At 44.5% G+C, this 23,488-nt stretch overlaps 1 protein-coding gene across 2 annotated transcripts; it reads right to left on the reverse strand.

Annotated features, from left to right (window-relative positions):
• Window positions 1–303: 303 nt before the first annotated feature.
• Window positions 304–23,143, reverse strand: LOC125449336 (zinc finger protein 239-like). 2 transcript variants are annotated; one of them, XM_048525043.2, is made up of 3 exons: window positions 22,923–23,142; window positions 22,410–22,735; window positions 304–2,601 (listed from the first exon to the last, which is right to left on the reverse strand). In XM_048525043.2, exon 3 carries the CDS (start codon window positions 2,490–2,492, stop codon window positions 1,500–1,502), a length of 993 nt encoding a protein of 330 aa, XP_048381000.1. In that variant the 5' UTR covers window positions 2,493–2,601; window positions 22,410–22,735; window positions 22,923–23,142; the 3' UTR covers window positions 304–1,499. The 2 variants fall into 2 exon arrangements, with proteins under 2 accessions (XP_048381000.1, XP_048381002.1); XM_048525045.2 differs by lacking the exon at window positions 22,410–22,735 and having other exon boundaries at window positions 22,923–23,143.
• Between the last annotated feature and the right edge of the window lie 345 nt (window positions 23,144–23,488).

The raw sequence follows: 23,488 nt of genomic DNA on the forward strand, positions 1-23,488 counted from the left end.
ATAGAAACATATAAAATCCTGATGGGGCTGGACAGGCTAGATGTGGGAAGAATGTTCCCGACACTAGGAAAGTGCAGAATTAGGGGTCTAGCCAGAAGCCAGTGATAAACTGTGCATAATTCTATCCATCCACCCAAATAATACAGACAAGACTTAACAATGAAGTTCAGGAGTTATGAACCAATCTATTCCACACTTCACTGCAGATGGGTAAAGATCAATTTTGAAACAAAGGAAGTTATCCATAAAAGCGCTATGCACATGAAAGAGATTAAAACTCACGCAGAAGAAGCAGATAGGGACTTGCAGGCTCCAAATTCATGCAGTGAAATTTTGAACTGGGGACTGAACACTTAAGTCCATCCATGGATCAGAATGTGACTCATGTGATTGCTGTACTACAATTTGTTGCTGAAAATTTTTTGTTTGTTAAAGCAGAAAGTTAAGAAATGGAAGGGAATGATGACAGATTGATCTCAAAAACTAGACAATAACTCATGTGGAAGGTGGTTTGTAATGGCTGCTTACTATAAAGGTAGGAATAATAAAGACATGGTTAGTTTGTAGAATTTCTTACTATTAGTTTATTTGTACTGATGTGACACCTATCTCGCAAGATGTGGAAAGATTATAACAGTATATTTGCTATAGAATGAAAGGAAAATGAGCAAGATATTGTGAACTAATTTGTAACTTTGATTACACTTATGACTATGGTTTTGATAAGTGCAACAATCTAAACAGCACTTCAAATTACTTCATTTGAGTTATGCTTTGCCAACAATACAATTGCTGTAAGGTACTGTCTGGAGGTGCGCGCTGGAGAATGCAGCAAACACAATACGGTGATCCTCGTAAATTTTTGGATCAATACCGGGGAGATGTTGGATAAGGCTGTTATGAGAGTCGAATTATGCTGAGTCATTCAGCTCGGCAAAGAGCTAAGATTGCACAAAATCAGTAACTGCTGTCTGTAGCACATAGGGACAAAACATTCGGGATTGGTCATGTGTGCGGATAATTCCAAATAAGGCATATACTTGACACAAGAGACCTGTGTATAAATCAGTCCAGGAAAATCACTAATTTTTAGAAGAACTTCGAAGAATAACTTTGCAGGAGGTATCCTACATCAGAAGGCATGGTGAAGGCATCAAGATTTCCAACCTGGCCAGCTGCTAACTCTCCTAGGTAGTAACTTTTCGGTTAGTTCCAGAACAAAGAAAGAATGGTGAAAGATGGTGATTGAAATATCCCTAGTAGCTAAAAGCGTGTGTTATTTGTTGAAGTACTTAATAAATTGAGTTTTACAGAGCTCTAGGTGTCTCTCTGCTGTATCTTCATCTACATACTGTTGTCTTTCAGAGATGGGCAACATCATGTTACCCAGATCTTCCAGCAAAGGAGGAGGGACACTATGAAGCAGAGATGTATTCACAATAAAAACAATAGTCACTGTCTTTGCTCACAAACTCACTGGTGACGCAGCAGTTTGGATTTTACAGCAAATCCCTTCCCAAGTGCACATGAATGACGTCTCCCGTGTGAGATTGCTGATGATGCAACATTTTGGATTTCATTGTGAATCCCTTCCCACACTCAGCGCAGGTGAATGGCCTCTCTTCAGTGTGAGTTCGTTGGTGTATGCTGAGTTGCGTTGACCACTTGAAGCCAGTCCCACAGTGAGAGCATCTGAATGGTCTCTCATCGGTGTGAACACGTTGATGGGACACCAGGTTCCCAGATCTTTTAAAGCATTTCCCACAGTCTGGGCATTTAAAAGGTCTCTCCTCTGTGTGAACTCGCTGGTGTTTCAGCAGGCTGGATATCATAGCAAATCCCTTCCCACACTCAGTGCAGGTAAGTGGCCTCTCTGCAGTGTGAGATCGCTGATGTACAGTGAGTTGGAATGATCGCCTGAATCCAGTCCCACAGTGGGAGCACCTGAATGGTCTCTCATCAGTGTGAACACGTTGATGCAACATCAGGTCCCCAGATCTTTTATAGCACTTCCCACAATCTGGGCATTTATAAGGTCTCTCCTCTGTGTGAATTCGCTGGTGGCTCAGCAGGATTGATTTCCGAGCAAATGTCTTCCCACATTCTGAACAGGTAAATGGTCTCTCCCCAGTGTGAATCCGCTGGTGATTAATAAGGTCACATGATTGCTTGAACCCAGCTCCACAGTGAGAGCAACTGAAAGGTCTCTCGTCAGTGTGAACACGTTGATGCAACTTCAGGGCCCCAGAACGTTTATAGCACTTTCCACATTCAGGGCATTTAAAAGGTCTGTCCTCTGTGTGAACTTGCTGGTGTTTCAGCAAGGTGGACGATCGACTGAATGCTTTCCCACATTCAGAACAGACGAATGGTCTCTCCCCTGTGTGACTATATTTATGCTGTGACAGGGCAGATGATCTGCTGAAACCTTGTCCACATATACAACACGTGTACGGTTTTTCCCCACTTTGAATGGAGCGTTTTCCTTCCATGTCCAAAATCTAATGATATTCAGGCTACAATAAACTGGGCAACTCCGTCAGATTCTGAAGCGACGTTTGGTTTCGTGTCTCCTCACTGACAATCTTCCCTTCTAATACCCTGCAAAATTTGTTGAAAACATAAAAACAGAAGCAAGTGAGAGCCCAGAACAAGAAGAAAAGACAACAAGACCAAGACATGGGGGAAGTAAGCAATTCAACCCAGCCAGTCTGCTCTTACCAATCAGTGAGATCTGGACTGCTCTGATAATCCTCATGTCTATTTTCATGTCTCATCCCATAATCCTGGATTCCCTTACTGATTAAAAATCTATTTTTCTCTGTCTTGGACACAGTGAACAGCCCAGCCTCTATAGCCATCTGCAGTAAAGAATTACACAGATTCAGTATGCCCTTAGAAAAGGGATTCCCGCATATCTCAGTCTTAAATAGGTGACTCCATACCCTGCGTCTATGTCCTTGGGTCCTCTAATGTCAAACCAGAAGGAACAATCTCTCAATCTACATTCAAACCTCTAGAATTCATATATTTTCAGTGAGGTCTTCTCTCATTCTTCTGAACTCCAATGAGCATAGGCTCAGTCTACTCAATCTAATCTCCCAAGAAAATCCTCCCATATCTGGGATCGATCTCCTGAACTGCTTTTCCTAAAATAAGGAGACGAAAACTGTTCACAGTATTCCACATGCGAAAGGGGAGGCAATGGCCTAGTGGTATTATCGCTGGACTGTTTATCCAGAGACCCAGATAACGTTCAAATCCTGTCATGGCAGATGGTATTTGAACTGAATTAAGAATCTCGAGATGATCCTGTGCCAATTGTCAGGGGAAAACCCATCTGGCCCATAACTGTCACTTTGGGAAGGAATTGCCATCCTTATCTGGTATGGCCTACATGACATGTGACTCCATTTCCACAGCAATATCATTGACTCTTAGCAGACCTCTGGGTAATTACGAATGGGCAATAAAAGCTGGCTGAAACAGCAGCACCCTCACCTTGTGAGCAAGTAAAGAAATCTGACTAGTGTCCTGTATAATTTTAGCAAGACCTGCCTATTTTTATACTCCATTTCCTTTAAGATAAAGGCCAACAGTCCATCTACCTGCCAGATTACCTGCTGGACTCGAATACTAGCTTTTTGTCTTTCAAACACAAAGACCGACAATTCTCTCTGTGCTGCAACTTTCTGCAGTGTTCCTTTCCCCCCAGGTAAATAATATTTATCTCACCTAGTCTCCCTGCCAAAGTGCATAAACCTCAATCATCCTCACATTATATTCCATCTACTGAGTTTTTGTCCACTTGCTTAACCTGCTTCTATCTCTCTGTTGTTTCATTGTGCCATCTTCACTACTTACCTCCCCTGCTATTTTGGGTCATCTCCAAACTTGGTGACAGAACATTCATTTCTGTCACCCAGGAGATTAGTATACATTGTAAATAATTGCGGTCCCAGTGTTGATCTCTGCCATGTCTACTGTCTGCCTTCAATTCATTACCCAATTTTGAAGTAATGAAGGATTACCTGATTCATCGAAGTAATGACGAATAAATAGCCCTCCACTATGATTTCATGCGTTCTCATCTCATGAAATAAATACCGTACTGAATGCTTTTTGGAAATCCAAACAAAGTTCATCTATTGGTTTCCCCCTTATCTATCTTGCTTGTTAACTCTTCAAAATATTTCAACATACTTGTCAGCTATGACCTTGCCTTCACAAAACCACATTGACTCTACTTGATTCTATGCTGTATTCCTAAATGCTCTATTATTCCAACTTTAATAAGAGACTCTAACATTCTCCCAGTGACAGATTAGGTTGTGAAATTGAGCCGAATTAAGCTGGTAGTTTGTGGGGCTGGGCACTCAGAAAAGGTTTCTATGAAAGCTATCAATTGTAAAACCCAATCATCAAGCCCCAAATCATTTACTAATACCCTTCAGGGACGGAACCTGCCACCCGATCTGGTCAGAGAGATTCTGGCCTCCACGGGCGTTGGGGATTTTGGTGCAGGGTCGGGGAGAGGATGTAGTGGGGAAAAGAGAGGGGGCTGAAGGAGGAGGGGTTTTAATCGACCAACAGCTCAACCATAACCTTAGCAAAACCTCCCAACCAGCCACTTCCACCACCTTGAAGGACCAGAGGAGCATCGCCACCTCGAAGCTCTCTCCATGTCACAGAACGTCCTGAAATCCAGTGCTGGATGAATAGAAATTTCCTTCAATTTAATCAAGAACTTGGGAGCGGAGTCTGTTCAGGAGAGATGTTAGGAATCACTTCCATACAATAGGGTGGTCGAGGTTTGGAATTCTCTTCCAAAAATGGCAGTTGATGCTCAATCAATCATTCAGTTGTTAGTTTTAAGTCGGAGATAAACTTCTTCAAAGGTATTCAAGGATATGGGCCAAAGGCAAGTAAATGGAGTTAGGTCACAGATTGGCCATGATTTCATTCAATGGTGTAACAGTTGAATGGTCTACTCCTGATCCTTTGTTCACTGGAAGCTACTGGCTTCAGTCCCTGTTACAAACTTCCAAACTCCAGCTGCACTGTTTGCTCTGGTAACTACCTGAACCAGATTCTTCAAAATTTTGGTGGACTATCAGCCTTGGAGATCAGCTTTCAATCACACACCCACATCATCACCATGATGCTCTATTTCCATTTCAGTGACATGGCCCGATTCCAGGACAATCTCGGCTACACGTGCTGAACATCTCATCCAGTCCTTTGTAACCTTGAGACTGAATGAGGCTAACCACCTTCCACCTTCCACTTTCAATCTCTCTATAATCTGACGTCCATTCAACATTGCACTACCCATGTGCTCACTACACAGAGGCCTGCTCTCCTCACCCTGAGCTCACTGACCTGAAGACCTCGCCAGTTGAAAAACAGCAATATTTTGTTTTCATATCCCTCTACAATAGCAATCATTCTTATTGTTGTAATCTCTGCCAGCCATACAATCCTTCAAGATATCTGCACTGGCTTAATTCTGACCTCTTCAGCGTGTTCAATTAATCGCCCTACCAATGGTGGGCGTTCTTTCAGCATGAAACTTTAAGACATCAAATTAAGAAGCAAGTAATTAAAGTGGAGATGCAAGGCCAGGTGATGCGGGAGCTGGTGGACACCATCATAGTTAATACTGACTACATCCATTGCAAGTGTTGGTTGCTTAAGGAACTCCAGTTTGGACTGATGAGCTGCAGTCTGAGTGCTGAAAACTGCGACACATCAGGGATGGGCGAGAATTAATGTGCACTCTGTGTTTCAGAAGGCAATCACACTACTTATATTAACTACCTCAAATAGGTCGGTGGTCAGCGTCAGAAGGGTGTGAGACTGTGAGTGAGGCAGGTACAGGGAACCAGAGGGTGGTGCTGAAGGAGTCTCAACCCTTCAGCTTGTCTAACAGTTTGAGAATTTGCTCCTTGCGTGGATGAAACTGGGAGCTGTAGAAAGGATGAGCAAACTGACCACAACATTGTGGTAGAGGGAGACACTTAAGGCGTTGGGGGCAGGAAAGGAACGTAGTTGTAATTGGGAGTAGTGTAGTCAGAGAAATAGATACACTTCTCTGTTTCCAGAATTGACAGTCCCGAAGGCTGTGTTTCCTGCCTGGTCCTGTGTTCAGGCCATCTCATCTGGGCTGCAGAGGAACATGGAGTAGGAGGGGAAAGATCCAGTTGTTGATAAAAATGGAAAGAGAAAAGACGCTCTTCTGAAGGAATCTGAGCAGCTGAGGGCTACATTAAAAAGCAAAAACTGAAAAGCAATAATCTCTGGATTACTGCCTGAGCTACAAGCAAATTGGCATAGGGTCAGCAAGATTACAAGGTAAATATGGCTGGCAGATTGATATGCAGTCGTTGGGATGTGGGGAAGAAAATAAACCAAGAGCTAGGAAACGCACATAAAAAATTACAATCATCATGAGGGTCTTTATAAGCATGTGGACTGAGGAAGTCAGGTTGGCAGTGAATCTCATGAAAAGGAATTTGTGGAATGTCTATCAGACTTTTTTTGAAGCAGTTTGTGGTACAGCCCACTAACGAACAGGCAATTCTGGATTTAGTAACACGTAGTGGAGCAGACTTGATCAGGGTACTTAACTTGGAGGAACCCCTAGTCTGGAGTGCAGTGAACACACTAGTCACCCTATTATAGGAAGGATACTATCAAGCTGGAGAGGGTTCAGAAGAGATTTACCAGGATGTTGTCAAGAATGCAGGAGTTATGACAGGCTGGATAGGCTGTAACTTTTTTTCCACAGGAGCCGAGGAGGTTGAGGGGTGATCTTATAGAGCTTTATAAAATCATCAGGGGTATAGTTAAGGCGAATTGCAGGTATCTTTTCCCCTAGGATGGGGATGTCAAGACAAGGAGCATGTTTTGAGGATGAGAGGTGAAAGCTTTCTGAAACACATGAGGGGCATTTTTTCTTAAACACAGTGAGTTGTTAATGTGGGGAATGAACTTCCCAAGGAAGCGGTGGACGTGGGTACAGTTACCACTTTTAAAAGACATTTGTTTAAGCACACAAATAAGAAATGTTTGGAGGGATATGGGCCAAGCAAAGGCCGGTGGGACTAGTTTTATTCAGGATTATGGTTGGAATGGACTGGTTAGACTGAAGGTGATAATGGGAACTGCAGATGCTGGAGAATCCAAGATAATGAAATGTGAGGCTGGATGAACACAGCAGGCCCAGCACCATCTCAGGAGAACAAAAGCTGACGTTTCGGGCCTAGACCCTTCATCAGAGAGGGGGATGGGGTGAGCGTTCTGGAATAAATAGGGAGAGAGGGGGAGGCGGACCGAAGATGGAGAGAAGATAGGTGGGAGAGGAGAGTATAGGTGGGGAGGTAGGGAGGGGATAGGTCAGTCCAGGGAAGACGGACAGGTCAAGGAGGTGGGATGAGGTTAGTAGGTAGGAGATGGAGGTGCGGCTTGGGGTGGGAGGAAGGGATGGGTGAGAGGAAGAGCAGGTTAGGGAGGCAGAGACAGGTTGGACTGGTTTTGGGATGCAGTGGGTGGAGAGGAAGAGCTGGGCTGGTTGTGTGGTGCAGTGGGGGGAGGGGACGAACTGGGCTGGTTTTGCGGTATCAATGTGGACTTCGCCAGCTTCAAAATCTCCCCTTCCCCCACCGCATCTCAAAACCAGCCCAGTTCGTCCCCTCCCCCCACTGCACCACACAACCAGCCCGCTCTTCCCCTCCACCCACTGCATCCCAAAACCAGTCCAACCTGTCTCTGCCTCCCTAGCCTGTTCTTCCTCTCACCCCAAGCCGGACCTCCATCTCCTACCTACTAACCTCATCCCACCTCCTTGACCTGTCCGTCTTCCCTGGACTGACCTATCCCCTCCCTACCTCCCCACCTATCTTCTTTTCTCTCCATCTTCGGTCCGCCTCCCCCTCTCTCCCTATTTATTCGAGAACCCTCACCCCATCCCCCTCTCTGATGAATGGTCTAGGCCCAAAACGTCAGCTTTTGTGCTCCTGAGATGCTGCTTGGACTGCTGTGTTCATCCAGCCTCACATTTCATTATCTTGGTTAGACTGAAGGGTCTGTTTCTGCGCTGTATGAATTTAGACTCTATAGCAGTGACCATAATACAACAGAATTCACCCTGTAGCTTGGAGTGGGAGAATACAGGTATTTCTGTTATAACACATGTTTCATTAATGCAAATTGGCTGTAATGCAATTGATGAATTGTGGATGTTGTTTGGATAATGCTGTTCAGGTACAGCAATTTCCCTATAATATGAACATAGAACATTACAGCACAGTACAGGCCCTTCAGCCCTCAATGTTGCGCCGACCTGTGAAACCAATCTGAAGCCCATCTAATCTGCACTATTCCATTAACATCCATATGTTTATCCACTCTCACGAAAACAGCCTCAAGTCCCTCAGCCTTTCCTCGTAAGACCTTCCCTCCATACCAGGCAACATCCTGGTAAATCTCCTCTGCACCCCTTCCAATGCTTCCACATCCTACTCATAATGCCACGACCAGAACTGTATGCAATACTCCAAGTGCGGCCGCACCAGAGTTTTGTACAGCTGCAACAACGAAATGTTATTTTCTATAGTGCAAGGTCACACAAGAATGCAACGATCACGTTACAACATCTGTATTGAAACTGATGTATTACAATTGAGTAATGACATGAGGGAGGAGCTGGCCAGAGTTGATTGGAAGGGGGAGCCTAGCAGAGAAGACAGTGACGCAGCAATGGCAGGAGTTTCTGGGTAATTCAGGAGACTCTGCAGAAATTCATCCCAAGGAAAAAGAAACATACTGAGGGGAGGACGACACAACCATGGCTGACAAGCAAAAGCAGGGACAGCATAAAAAGAAAAAGCATACAATATGGTGAGATTAGCGCAAGCCAGAAGATTGGAAAGCCTTGATAAACTAGCAGAGGATAACTGAAAAAAAAAGAGAGGGGATAAGATGAAATATGAGAGTAAGCCAGCGAGTAATATCTAAAAAAAAGCTTTCAGGCTTCTTTTATATCTAAAAGATTACAGTGAGGTAAGAGAATACATTGGTCTGCTGGAAAATAAGACTAGAGAAGTTGCAATCATAAACAAAGAAATGGGAGAGGAACTGAATAGGTAGTTAGCACCAATTTTCACAGTGCAAGATCCCAGCAGCATACCAGGACTTCAAGAGACACATGGGGAAGAAATGAATGAGGGGATAAGGGGGCTCTGAAATAAATTGTGGCGGGGTGGCAGTGATAGAAGGTGGATAGTGGAGCAGATAAGTGAGAGAGAATACTGACAGGTCAAGAAGATGGGGATGAAGCTAGTAAAGGTGAGTGTAGGTAGGCAGGCAGTGGGGATGGGGGTTGGCGAATGAGGAGGGAGGGGTGGATAGGTGGGAGGGAAGACAGACAGGTCAAGGAAGTGGGAATGAAGCTAGCAAAGGTGAGTGTAGGTAGGCAGTAGGGGTGGGGGTTGGTCAGTGAGGTGGGAGGAACAGACAGATGGGAGAGAAGGCCAGAACACAGAAACGGAAGGAAGAGAACCTCACATTCCACCTTGGAACCTGAGAACGCAAGGTCTCAATGTGGAATTTACTCGCTTCAAAATCTTCCCACCCCTGATCTCATTCCAAGACCAGCGCCTTCTGTCATCCCCACTTCCTTGACCTGTCCGTCTTCTCTCCCACCTATCTGCTCCATTATCCACCTTCCAACACTACCCTCCCTGTTTCTATTTATTTCAAAGCCCCCTTCCCCCCCATTTCTGAAGGGTCCAGACCTGAAACATCAGCTTTCCTGCTCCACTGATGCTGCCTGGCCTGCTGAGTTCCTCCAGCTCCACACCTTATTATTTCAGACTCCAGCATTGGCAGTTTCTACTATCTCAAACTATAGGCCGGGCAGCCTGACCTTCGCTGTTGTTAAGATTTAGAGTCCATTATTAAGAATGAGACTGCAGAGTACTTGGTCATGCATGATAAGGTAGGGCAGTCAGCACAGCTTCAGCAAGGCGAGGTCATGCCTAACAAATCTGTTAGACTTCTTTGAAGTTGTAATAAGCAAGTTAGACAAAGAAGAGCCAGCAGACATGCTCTGTTTAAATTTCCAGAAGGCCATTGACAAGGTACCACACAGCAGGCTGCTAAATAAGATAACAGCATGGCGTGAGCAGCAAGATAGAAGACTGGCTGACTGGCAGAAAATTGGGGAAAAGGGGTCTTTTACAGGAAGGTGGCTGGTAATTTGTGGAGTTCTGCAGTGGTCAGTGTTGGGGCCACAACTATTCATTTATGCATTAACGATCTGGACAAAGGAACTGAGGGCATTGTTGCCATGCTTGGAGATGACACAAAGGTAGGTGGTGCGACAGGTAGTGTTGAGGAAGCTGGGAAGCTGCAGAAAGATTTGGACAGGCTAGGGAATGGATAAAGAAGTGGCAGATGGAATACAGTGTGGGAAAGTGTGAGGTTATGCACTTTGGTCGGAAGCATAAAGGCACAGACCATTTTCTGAAATTTGAAGCACCAAGGGACTTGAGTCCCAGTTCAAGAATTCTCTGAAGGTTAATATGCTGGTTCAGTTGGCAGTTCAGAAGGCAAATCCATTTATTTCAAGGGACCGATAATATAAGAGCAGAGATGTACTGCTGAGGCTGTATCAGTTCCGAGCAGTCCGCATTTGGAATACTGTGAGCAGTTTTGGGCCCTGTACCTTATGAAGGATGTGTTGGCGTCAGAGCGGGTCCAGAGTAGGTTTACAAGAATGATGCTGGGATGAAGGGCATATCATAAAAATAGCAGTTGAGGACTCAGTCTGTGTTCAATGAAGTTCAGAAATATGACATGGGTATAGGAAAGACAGAAAGGGAGGCAAAAGAGAAGGAGTGATGTTTTTGATCAAGGAAAGCATTACAGTTGTAACTAGAAAAAATATTTCTTAAAAAAAATCATCCAGTGAAAGTATACGGGTTGAAATTAAAAATAAGAAAGGAATGATCACCTTGATGGGATTATACAATAGGACCCTCAATAGTCAAAGGGAAACTGTGGAACAAATATGTAGGGAGATCTCAGATATATGTAAGAATAATAAGTTTGTTATAGTAGGTGATTTTAAGTTTCCAAATTGGCTGGGAATACCACTGTTTTAAAGATTTGGATGGTAAAGAATTCATTAAGTGTGTTCAAGAAAATTTTTTCAGATTGAAGACCTGTCACCAGAGGGATAGGTTCTGGGTCATCTTTGTTTGTCATTTATATAAATGATCTGGAAAGAAAGCAGAGAAAGCATGGTTAGTAAGTTTGCAGATGATCAAAATTGGTGGCATAGTGAACAGCAACAAGGTTTACTAAGATTACAAAGGGATCTTAATCAAATGAGACAACAAGCTGAAAAATGGCAGATGGAGTTCAATACAGATAAATGCAAGATATTGCATTTTGGTACAATATTAAAGATAGGGCTTATACAACTAATGGTAGGGCCTTGGGGAGTGCTGTAGAACACAGGGATCTAGGGGTATGGTACATAATAGTTTGAAGTTTGCATATGTAGACAGGGTAGTTAAAAGTGTCTAGTATGCTTATCTTCATTGCTCAGACCTTTGCATACGGGAGTTGGGACTTAATGCTGAGCTCATGAAGGACATTAGTGAGGCCTCTTCTAGAATACTGTGTTCAGGTCTGATCATCCTGTTATATTGTTAAGCTGGAGAGGATTCAGAAGACATTCACCAGTGTGTTTCTGGGTACAGAGGGTTTGAGTCATGAAGAAAGAGTGGAGATGGTGGGACCTTTTTCCACTTTAGCATAGGAGGTTGAGAGGCAACCTTATAGAAATCTATATAATAATTAGGGGTACAGATAGAGTTAATGGTAGTTGTCTTTTCCCTGGACTGTGGGATTTTCACACTCGGTGACGCGTTTATAAAGGTGAGGGGATAAAGATTTTAAAAAGACATGACAGGCAACTTTCTCTACACAGAAGGCGGTTTGCGTGTGGAATGAACTTCCTGAGGAAGTTGTGAATGTGGGTACAATTACAATGTTTAAAAGACATTTGGATAAGTGCATGAGTAGGAAAGGTTTGGACAGATATAAACCAGGAGCAGGCTGGTGCAATTAGTTTAATTTGGGATTATGTTCAGCATGGACTGGTTGGACTGAAAGATCTGCTTCTATGCTGTTTGACTCTATGTAAATGTTCCTACTAGAAAAGGAGTTAAACTTGACTTTCTCACGTGTAGTAAGGCAGGGCAAGTGATTGAAGTGACAGTAGGGGAACATTTTGTGTCTAATGATTAAAATTCCATCAGTTCTAAAGCAGTTATGGAAGAGGATAAACTTTCCATAGAAGTTAACGTTTTCAATTGAAGTAAGGCAAATTTTACTGGTATAAGACAAGAGCATTCAAAAGTTGATTGGAGTAGACTATTCACAAGTAAACGGACATCTGATAAATGAGAAGCATTCAAAACTGTGATAACAAGAGCTCAGAGCCACTATGTTCCAGTGAGAGTGAAAGTCAAGGCTGGTGAGATAAGAGAACAATGAATGAATAAAGATATTGAGGCTCTAGTCAAGAATGACAAAGAATTAGATATATACAACTGGGTTCAAATGAATTTCTTGAACAGCATAAAAAGAGTCTAGGGACTTTCTTGAGGGGGAGATCAGGAAGGCAAAGAGGGAAATGAGATAATCTTATCTGCCAAGGCTAACGATAATCCAAAGAGATTCTACAAGTACAAACAGATCCAGAGAGCAATTAGGGAGAGAGTTGGGCACCTTAAAGATCAATGAGGTCATCTTTGTGTTGAAACTCAGCAGACGGGAGAAATAGTAAATGAATTTTTTATGTAATTTTTATTGTGGAGAAAGCTAACCTAAATATTCACTCTCCATGTATGAAGCTGGGCATTTCTTGTTGCCAACTATTTGATCAAGGGCCAAAGAAATGGAGACTAGGTGATGTTTTTAGCAGCTGGATTGACTGTCTATTCTATATAGCTTCACACTACAGTTAGAATCTACACATACTCAAATAGAAGGTTTTGAGTTATGGGATAACAAGGTGTACAGCTGGATGAACACAGCAGGCCAAGCAGCATTGGAGGTGCAGGAAGGCTGATATTTTGGGCCTAGACCCTTCTTCATAGAACATAGAAAAGTACAGCAAGTACAGGCCCTTCAGCCCACGATGTTGTGCCGTGGAATAATCCTAATCCAAAAATAAAATAACGTAACCTACATTCCCCTCAATTCACTGCTGTCCAGGTGCACGTCCAGCAGTCGTTCAAATGTCACTAATGACTCTGCTTCCACAACTACCACTGGCAAAGTATTCCATACGCTCACAACTCTCTCAGTGAAGAACCTCCCTCTGACGTCTCCTCTATACCTTCCTCCTAACACCTTAAAACTATGACCCCTTGTGGCAGTCAATCCTGCCCTGGGGAAAAGTCTCTGGCTATCGATTCTATCCATACCTCTCATTACCTTGTACACCTCGATCAGGTCACCTCTCTTCCTCCTTCTCTCCAGAGAGAAAAGTCCGAGCTCAGTCAACCTCTACTCGTAAGACAAGCCCTCCAGTCCAGGCAGCATCCTGGTAAACCTCCTTTGCACCCTCTCCAAAGCCTCCACATTTTTCCTATAATAGGGCGACCAGAACTGGACACAATATTCCAAGTGTGGTCTCACCAGGGTTTTGTAGAGCTGCAGCATAACCTCGCGGCTCTTAAACTCGATCCTCCTATTAATGAAAGCCAAAACACCATATGCTTTCTTAACAACCTTACCCACTTGGGTGGCAACTTTGAGGGAGCTATGCACTTGAACACCAAAATCCTGCCTTTAATCCTATATTCAGCATTTAAGTTCGACCTTCCAAAATGCATCACTTCGCATTTATCCAGGTTGAACTCCATCTGCCATTTCTCAGCCCAGCTCTGCATACTGTCAATGACTCACTGAAGCCCGCAATAGCCCTCGATACTATCAACAGCACCTCCAACCTTTGTGTCATCAGCAAACATATTAACCCACCCCTCAACCTCCTCATCCAAGTCATTTATAAAAACTACAAAGAGCAGAGGCCCAAGAACAGAGCCCTGCGGGACACCACTCAGCACTGACCTCCAGGCAGATTACTTACCATCTACAACCACTCTCTGCCTCCTGTTAGCCAACCAATTCTGAATCCAGACAGCCAAATCACCCTGTATCCCATACCTCCTGACTTGATGAATGAGCCTGCCATGGGGAACCTTATCAAATGCCTTGCTGAAGTCCATGTACAACACATCCACTGCTCGACCCTCGTCAACCTGTCTCATGACTTCCTCAAAGAACTCAATAAGATTCGTAAGGCATGACCTGCCCCTCTCAAAGCCATGCTGACTCCCTTTAATCACGCTATGCTTTTCCAAATAGTCATAAGTCCTATCCCTCAGAATTCTTTCCAAAATCTTGCTGACCACAGACGTGAGACTAATTGGTCTGTAATTTCCAGGGATTTCCCTATTCCCTTTCTTGAAAAGAGAAACAACATTTGCCTCCCTCCAATCTTCCGGTACGACTCCCGTGGAGAGTGAGGAAGCAAAGATCTTTGCCAGTAGCTTCACAACCTCCTTTCTCACTTCCCGGAGCAACCTAGGATAAATCTGGTCAGGCACTGGGGACTATCAATCTTAACGTTAATCTTAATCTTCAGAAAATGAGTTTCTAAAGAAGGGTCTAGGCCCCGAAACTGCAGCCTTCCTGCTCCTTCGATGCTGCTTGGCCTGCTGTGTTCATCCAGCTCTACACCTCGTTATCTCAGATTCTCCAGCATCTGCAGTTCATATTATCGCTGAAAGATTTTGAGTTATGATGAGGGACTGGATAGGCTGGGACGTTTCCACCGGAGCATAGGAAGTTGAAGGGTAACTTTATAGAGGTTTATCAAATCATGATGGGTATAGATAAGGTGAACAGCAAAGGTCTTTTTCCTTGAATAGGAGTCCAAAACTAGAGGGTGCATTTTTAAGGTGAGAGGAGAAAGATTTAATAGGGAACTGAGGAGCAACATTTTCAAATAGAGAGGTTTGTACATGGAATGAACTGCCAGAGGAAGTGATAGATGCAGGTACAATTACAACACTTAAAAGACATTTGGACAGGTACATGAATGGTAAAAGCTTAGAGGGATATGGACCAAACAAATTTGGTCTAGATGGGACTAGTTCAGTTTAGGAAGTGTAGTGATTGGAACCAGGTGGACCTTGTTGACTACACGGTCCTTGGTTGGCCCAAATTAACAATCCCAATCATGAAGCCCTGGCAGACCAATGTTAACAGGAGATTTAAAATCTCCTGAGTTTCAGGGGTCTGACTCCAAGCCGGCTGTCCACAGCCATTGTAGTGTGCACAAGTAAATAAAGGGTGACTTAGTCACAGGATATTGGTCTTTGTGCAGTCATTTCAGGAAACCTGACTGGCAAGGACAAGCTGGACTAAAGGAGGATACAAATCCCAGGGAAATATATATTGATGTCTTGAAAACAGATCACATTACAGGAGAGGTAGTGCTGGAGGTCTTAGAAAATATAAAAGTTGATAAATCTTTGGTAACTGATCTAGTGTATTCCAGACATGGGTTTGGGTTAGGGTTAGGGAAGCAAGGGAGGAAATTGCAGGGCTCCTTGCAGAAATATTTGTATCATCTATAAATATGGGAGAGGTGACACACAACTGGATCGTGGCTAATGTTGTGCATTTGTAGAAGAAGGCTTCTAGGGAGAAGGCTGGGAATTATAAACATGTGAGTCTGACTTTGGTGGTGGGGAAGTTATCAGAGATGATTCTGAAAAATGGCATTTAGAGAGGCAAGGAATGTTTCGAGATCGTCAGCACAATTTTGAGCACGGTGAAATTGTGTCTCGCTAATTTGTTTGAGTTTTTTGATGAAGTGACCAAGAAGACTGATGAGGCCAGAACTTGTCTTTCATTAAGCCGTTGGCAAGGTTCCACGTGGTAGACTGATAAGTAAAGTTAGCTCACATGGGATTCACGGCGAGCTTACCAATTAGATACAAATTCACTTAATGACAGCAGACAGCGCGTGGTGGTGGAGGTTTGATTTTCGGATTGGAGGCCCGTGACATGTGTGTTCCACAGGGATCACTGTTGGGTCCACTTTTGTTGATCATTTATAGAAATGAATTTGTTGAGAATACAGAAGGCTTTTACTAAATTTACAGATGATACCAAAATTGGTGGTCTAGTGGACAGTGAAGAAGGTTATCTAAGATTACAAAGACACCTTAATCAATTGGGTCAGTGGGCAGAGGAGTGGCAGATGGAATTTACTTTGGATAAATATGAAGTATTGCATTTTCACAAAACAAATTGGGGCAGGGCAGGACTTATACAATTAAAAGTAAGACCTCCAGCACTTCCTCTCTTGCAATGTGAACTGTTTTCAAAACAACAAAATTTATTTACAAGTTCTGTAGCTTTCTTCAGTCCAACTCAGCCATGCTGACCACGTTTCCTGAAATAACTGCACAAGAGGCCAGTATCCCATCAACTTGGGTAGTGCTGTAGGACAGAGGCTCTTCAGGGTTCAGTTACCCAATTCTTTGAAGTTCTGTCACATGTAGACAGGGTGGTTATGCCAGTATTTATTATTTTTAAATTCATTGCTCAGACTTTTGTGTACAGGAGTTGGGATGTCATGTTGAAGTTGTACGGGACATTGGTGAGGGCTCTTTTGGAGTACTGGTGTCCAGTCTGGTCACCCTGTTATATCAAGATTATTATTAAGCTGGAGAGGGTTCAGAAAAGAGTTACCAGGATGTTGCTGAGAATAGAGGGATTGAGTTAAAAGGAGAGGCTGGGATGTCCTTCACAGGAGTGAAAGAGGCTGAGGTTGGCTCGATAGAAGTTTACAAAATCCTGAGGGATACAGCTAATGAGAATGGCAGGTATCTTTTCCCCGAGCGTGTAGTGGGGACGTAAAGACTGGGGATACATTTTCAATTGAATTGAATTGAATTAGCTTTATTGTCACATGTACTCACATGAGTACAGTGAAAAGTTTACAAGTTGTCACTTACGGCACCATCTTAGCTACAAAAGTACCTTGGCACAACACTACTCAGGACCCAATTAATTGCGTAGGTCCTGCCCTTGAGGGGTATAATTAAGGCTTTCCCCAGGGTGGGATTTCAAGTCACGGGAGCATAGTTGTAAGGTGAGAGGGGAAAGATTGATAAAAGACATGAGGGGCAACATTTTTTATAGAGCGGTTCGTGTATGGAATGAACTTCCAGAGGAAGTGATGGATGTGGGTAAAATTACAATATTTAGAAGACATTTGGATAAGCTCATGAAGCAAGGTATGGATGAGGTGCAGGCAGATGGGGCTACTTTATCTTTGGAACATGGTCAGTTTGGACTGGTTGGACCGAGGGGTGTTTCCATGCTGTCTGACTCTGTGATTGAAACTTACAGAAAACTGAGTGGCTTCAATAGAGTGGAATGGAGAAGATGTTTCAACCAGTAAGGCTGACTAGAACCTCAAGGTACAGCCTCAGAGTGAAGGGATGGCCCTTTAGAACTGAGATAAGGAGGAATTTCTTCAGCCAGAGGGTGGTGATTCTATGGAATTCATTGCCGTAGAGGGCTGTGGAGGCTAAGTCATTGCGAGTATTTATAATAGAAATAGATAGGTTCTTAATTGGTAACAGGATCAATGGTTACGGGAGAAGGCACAGGAATGGGATTGAGAAACATATCAGTCACGATCAAATGGTGGAGCAAACTCAATAGGGTGAACAGCCTAACTCTGTTCCTATATCTTGTGGCCTTGTGGGTGACTTCAATCTGCACGTAGACTGAGCCAATCAAATTAGTAACAACACAATAGAGGAGAATTTCCTGAAGTGTGTGTGTATGAGATGGTTTTCGAGATTGATGCAATGAGGATCCAATTGGAGGACAGTCCATCCTCAACTGCATACTGTGTAATGGCTGTGGATAGGTTAGCTCAGTTGGCTGGATGGCTGGTTTGTAACGTCAATACGACGTGCTCAATTCCTATAACCAGCTGAAGTCACCATGAAGGTCCCACATTCTTAGCCTTGCCCCTTGCCTCAGGCTAAAGCAGCATTAGTTGTCTGTCTCTCTGTCGCACCTAAGAGAGCAGTCCTACGGTCTCCTGGCACTATGGCACTAGAGCTGCCTTTTTGAACCGCTGCAGTCCTCCTGTTGTGGGTGGAGCCACAATGCTATTAGGGAGGCAATTGCAGGATTTTGATCCAGCAATGCTGAAGGAACAGCAATATATTTCCAAGTCAGGATGGTGAGTGACTTGAAGAGAAACGTGGAGGTGATGGCAGTCCCACATATCTGTTGCCCTTGTCCTTCTAGATGGAAGTGGTCATGGATTTGGATGGTGCTGTCTGAGGATCTTTGGTGAATTTCTGCAGTGCATCTTGTACTTAGTACACACTGTTACTACTGAGCGTCGCAGTGGAGGGAGTGAATGCTTATAGATGTAGTGCCAATCAAGCGGACTGCTTTGTCCTGGATGGTGTCAAGTTTCTTGAGTGTTGTTGGGGCTGCACTCATCCAGGCAAGTGTGGAGTATTCCATCACACTCCTGACATGTGCCTTGTCGATGGCAGACAGGCTTTGAGGAGTCAGGAGGTGAATTACTCGCTACAGAATTCCCAGCTTCTGGCCTGCTCTTGTAGCCAGTGTTTACGTGCTGAGTCCAGTTGAGTTTCTGGTCAATGATAACCCCCATGATTTTGATACTGGGGGACTCAGTGATGGTAACATCATTGAATGTCAAGGGGCAGTAGTTAGATTGTCTCTTACTGGTGATGGTCACAGCCTGGCATTTGTGCGACGTGAATGTCCCTAGCCACTTGTCAGCCCAAGCTTCGATATTGTCCAGATCTTGTTGCACGTGAACATGGACTGCTTCAGTATCTGAGGAGTCATGAATGTTGCTGGACATTGCGCAATCATTGGCAAACATCCCCAATTCTGACTTTATGGCAAAGGGTAGGTCATTACTGAAGCAGCTGAAGATGGTTGGGCCTAGGACATTACCCTGAGGAACTCCTGCATAGGTATCTTGGAGTTGGGATGATTGACTCCCACAACCACAACGATCTTCCTGTGTCAGGAGCATTTGCCCCCGGTACCCATTGATTCCAGTTTTGCCAGGGATCCTTGATGCCACACTCAGTTGAATGCAGCTTTGATATCAATCACTCTCACCTCACCTCTGAGCTGAGTGGCCCTGGCGCAACCACCGGTTGATGTGGTGTACATGGATTTCAGCAAGGTGTTCGATAAGGTTCCCCACAATAGGCTATTGTACAAAATGTGGAGGAATGGAATTGTGGGAGATATAGCAGTTTGGATCGGAAATTGGCCTGCTGAAAGAAGACAGAGGGTGGTAGTTGATGGGAAATGTTCATCCTGGAGACCAGTTACTAGTGGTGTACCGCAAGGGTCGGTGTTGGGTCCACTGCTGTTTGTCATTTTTATAAATGACCTGGGTGAGGGCGTAGAAGGATGGGTTAGTAAATTTGCAGACGACACTAAGGTCGGTGGAGTTGTGGATAGTGACAAAGGATGCTGTAGGTTGCAGAGAGACATAGATAAGCTGCAGAGCTGGGCTGAGAGGTGGCAAATGGAGTTTAATGCAGACAAGTGTGAGGTGATGCACTTTGGTAGGAGTAACCAGAAGGCAAAGTACAGGGCTAATGGTAAGATTCTTAGTAGTGTAGATGAGCAGAGAGATCTCGGTGTCCATGTACACAGATCCTTGAAAGTTGCCACCCAGGTTGACAAGGCTGTTAAGAAGGCATAGTGTTTTAGCTTCTATTAATAGAGGGATCGAGTTCCAGAACCAAGAGGTTATGGTGAAGCTGTACAAAACTCTGGTGCGGCCGCACTTGGAGTATTGTGTACAGTTCTGGTCACCGCATTATAAGAAGGATGTGGAAGCTTTGGAAAGGGTGCAGAGGAGATTTACTAGGATGTTGCCTGGTATGGAGGGAAGGTCTTACGAGGAAAAGCTGAGGGACTTGAGGCTGTTTTCATTAGAGAGAAGAAGGTTGAGAGGTGACTTAATTGAGACATATAAAATAATCAGAGGGCTAGATAGGAACAGCCTTTTTCCTAGGATGGTGACGGTGACCATGAGGGCGCATAGCTTTAAATTGAGGGGTGAAAGATACAGGACAGATGTCAGAGGAAGTTTCTTTACTCAGACAGTAGTAAGGGAATCGAACGCTTTGCCTGCAACAGTAGTAGATTCGCCAACTTTAGGTACATTTAAGTCATCATTGGATAAGCATATGGACGTACATGGAATAGGTTAGATGGGCTTGAGATCGGTATGACAGGTCGGCACAACATCGAGGGCCGAAGGGCCTGTACTGTGCTGTTATGTTCTATGTAACCGCAAAAACAGGACATTATATTCTGAGTGGTGACAGGTTGGGAAAGGGAAAGGTGAAGTGACACCTGGTGTTCTTGTACACAATTCGCTGAAATTGAGCATGTAGGTGCAGCAGGAGGTGAAGAAGGCAAATGCCTTCACAGTGGACATCTGAGGACAGGAGCAACAATGTATTGCTGAAGTTGTACAGGGCCTTCCTGAGACCACACCTGGAGGACTGTGTGCAGCTTTGGATTACTTATGTAACAAAGGATTTTCTGGCTATGGATCCTCTACAACAAAGATTTACCAAACAGATTCCTGAAATGGCAGGACTAACTTGAGATCAGAATGGATTGGGGAGTACAAAAATTACTGGAGATTAGAAGAGTCTCACAGAAACCAATAAAATCTTAACAGGACTATCAAGGTAAATGCAGGAAGGATGCCCTCAATGTCCGAGGAGTCCAGAACCAGGAGGTCACAATTTAACGATATGGAGTGTGTCATTTAGTACCGAGATGACGAAAAACTTCTTTACTCAGAACCTGTGGAATTTGCTGCCACAAAAAACAATTAAGGCCAAAACACTGAATGTTTCCAAGAAGACGACAGATGTGGTTCTGAGGGGTAAGGGCATCAAAGGACATGGTCTAAAGTTGGAACAGGCTACAGAGTGGAATGATTAGCCATTATCAAACTGAATAGCACAGCGGGATCGACAACACAATGGCCTACTCCTGATCCTAATTTCTATGTTTCTATTCTGTTAAAGATGGGGTATAAAAACAAGATAATTGTAACTGACACAGATGGGGGGTGGGTGGGGGGGTGGTAAGAGCTGGGCTGGTTGTGTGGTGCAGTGGGGGGAGGGGACGAACTGGGCTGGTTTAGGGATGCAGTAGGGGAAGGGGAGATTTTGAAACTGGTGAAGTCCACATTGATACCATATGGCCGCAGGGTTCCCAGGCGGAATATGAGTTGCTGTTCCTGCAACCTTCGGGTGGCATCATTGTGGCAGTGCAGGAGGCCCATGATGGACATGTCATCTAGAGAATGGGAGGGGGAGTGGAAATGGTTTGCGACTGGGAGGTGCAGTTGTTTGTGTGAGTGGGATATTATGCACTGGAGCTTTGCTTCAATGAGATCATCTCTCATTGTTCTAATTGGATCTGAAATGGCTTAACAGGGTAAATGCTGAGTGAATCTTCCCTCTTATTGGACAGCGTAAGACCAGAAAGCATTGTCTCAGAATACAGGGAACCAATTTAGAGCACAAATGAACAGAATTTTCTTCTCACAGGGTTGAGAGTCATTGGAACTTCATACCACAGAAGGCTGTGGAGACAAAGTCCTTGTGTCTATTTAAGGTGGAGATAGATAGATTCTCGATTAGCAGGGGAAATCAAGGGTTACGGGAAAAACGTTAGAAAGTGGACAGCAGAAATTCCAGGTCAGGCACAATCCTATTGAATGGCAGATCAGGTCAAGGGGCCAAATGGCCTACTCCCATTCCTATGACAGATTGTTTTCTAGTAGAATGTAGAAACAGCTGCAACCAGTTACACAGCTCAAGAGGCAGTGTTCCAGTGAAATGACTGTGGAAACAGCTTTAGCTTAGACTGAAATAAAATCACACACATGCAGTTGAGAGAAGGTATGGATGTTCTGCCCACTGGATTAGAATTGGCCTGATCAACCAGCCAGGAGAGACAAAAGATCCCTATACAATGCAGATACTGCAGAAATATCAGGACAATGACAGGGATACAGTTCCCTACTTGAGCTGGCCAATGGTGCAGTCTCACTGGGGACAGGCCATTCCCCTGCTCCCTGTGCAGGAAGGATTCAGTCAGAAATCCAACTGCTCAGACACCACTAAGTTTACAGGAGTTGGATTCTGGTGGGATTGCTGCTATTTTTATCACATCCAGCTTCATCTTACCTTAATGTTGCACTTTCACCGCAGTAAACCCTCCCATCGGGCGTAATCAAACAAAACTGCAGAGCCCCACATGGCGGCATTGAGGACGTGGGGGAGGGGGAAACGGAGATCGGGAATCGGGCAACACACAGCTCCCATTTTTCTGAGGAAGATTCGAGGCCCGAAACGTCAGCCTTCCACCCCTCTGATGCTGCTTGGCCTGCTGTGTTCATCCAGCTTTACAACTTGCTATCTCAGATTCTCCAGCATCAGCAGTTCCTCCTACCAAGACAGGGTTCCACCGACTGTGACGTCAACGCGTCAAGTGCGCCTGCGTACTACCCCAACTGCCAAAGCAAAATGGCGACCTGTAACCGGGGTCTATTTCTGGGAAGAAGCCTGAATCTCTCTGCGGCTTCAATCGCGATATCGGAAAACCCACAAAGCGCTGCTTAAGACCTAAGTTGGGCTATCGTGAAGCCTTCTTACCACAATATAGCACCGACGTTGCTTTCCTGATTTACCTTCACTCACCGTTTCTTGGACGTGATGGATGAACATTTCATTCCGGCCACGACTCCCAGCACAAAAGCTCACAAGTTATGCGCTTGCTCCAGCCCTTCTCCCGCCTGTTTAACGACGTTTCGGCGCCAACGGCAGGCATGGGGCGTGGCTGGAGGATCGAGCTCACACTGCTAGTCCTCCAACCATTCAAGGAAGTCTCGGGGCGCAGTGCAAGCCCAACAAAACACGTCCCTGAGGAGTGAGGGGGCGGGTATTATTTTTTCCACCAATCAGAGAAAAGCTGGGGTGAGGCTGAAACGTTTCTGTAAGTTTGTGCTCCTGAGATGCTGCTTGGCCTGCTGTGTTCATCCAGCCTCACATTTTATTATCTTGGAGCTTTTGTGCTCCTGAGATGCTGCTTGGCCTGCTGTGTTCATCCAGCCTCACATTTTATTATCTTGGAGCTTTTGTGCTCCTGAGATGCTGCTTGGCCTGCTGTGTTCATCCAGCCTCACATTTTATTATCTTGAGCTTTTGTGCTCCTGAGATGCTGCTTGGCCTGCTGTGTTCATCCAGCCTCACATTTTATTATCTGT

Source organism: Stegostoma tigrinum, chromosome 42 (genome assembly GCF_030684315.1).
Source record: "Stegostoma tigrinum isolate sSteTig4 chromosome 42, sSteTig4.hap1, whole genome shotgun sequence".
NCBI lineage: Eukaryota > Metazoa > Chordata > Chondrichthyes > Orectolobiformes > Stegostomatidae > Stegostoma > Stegostoma tigrinum.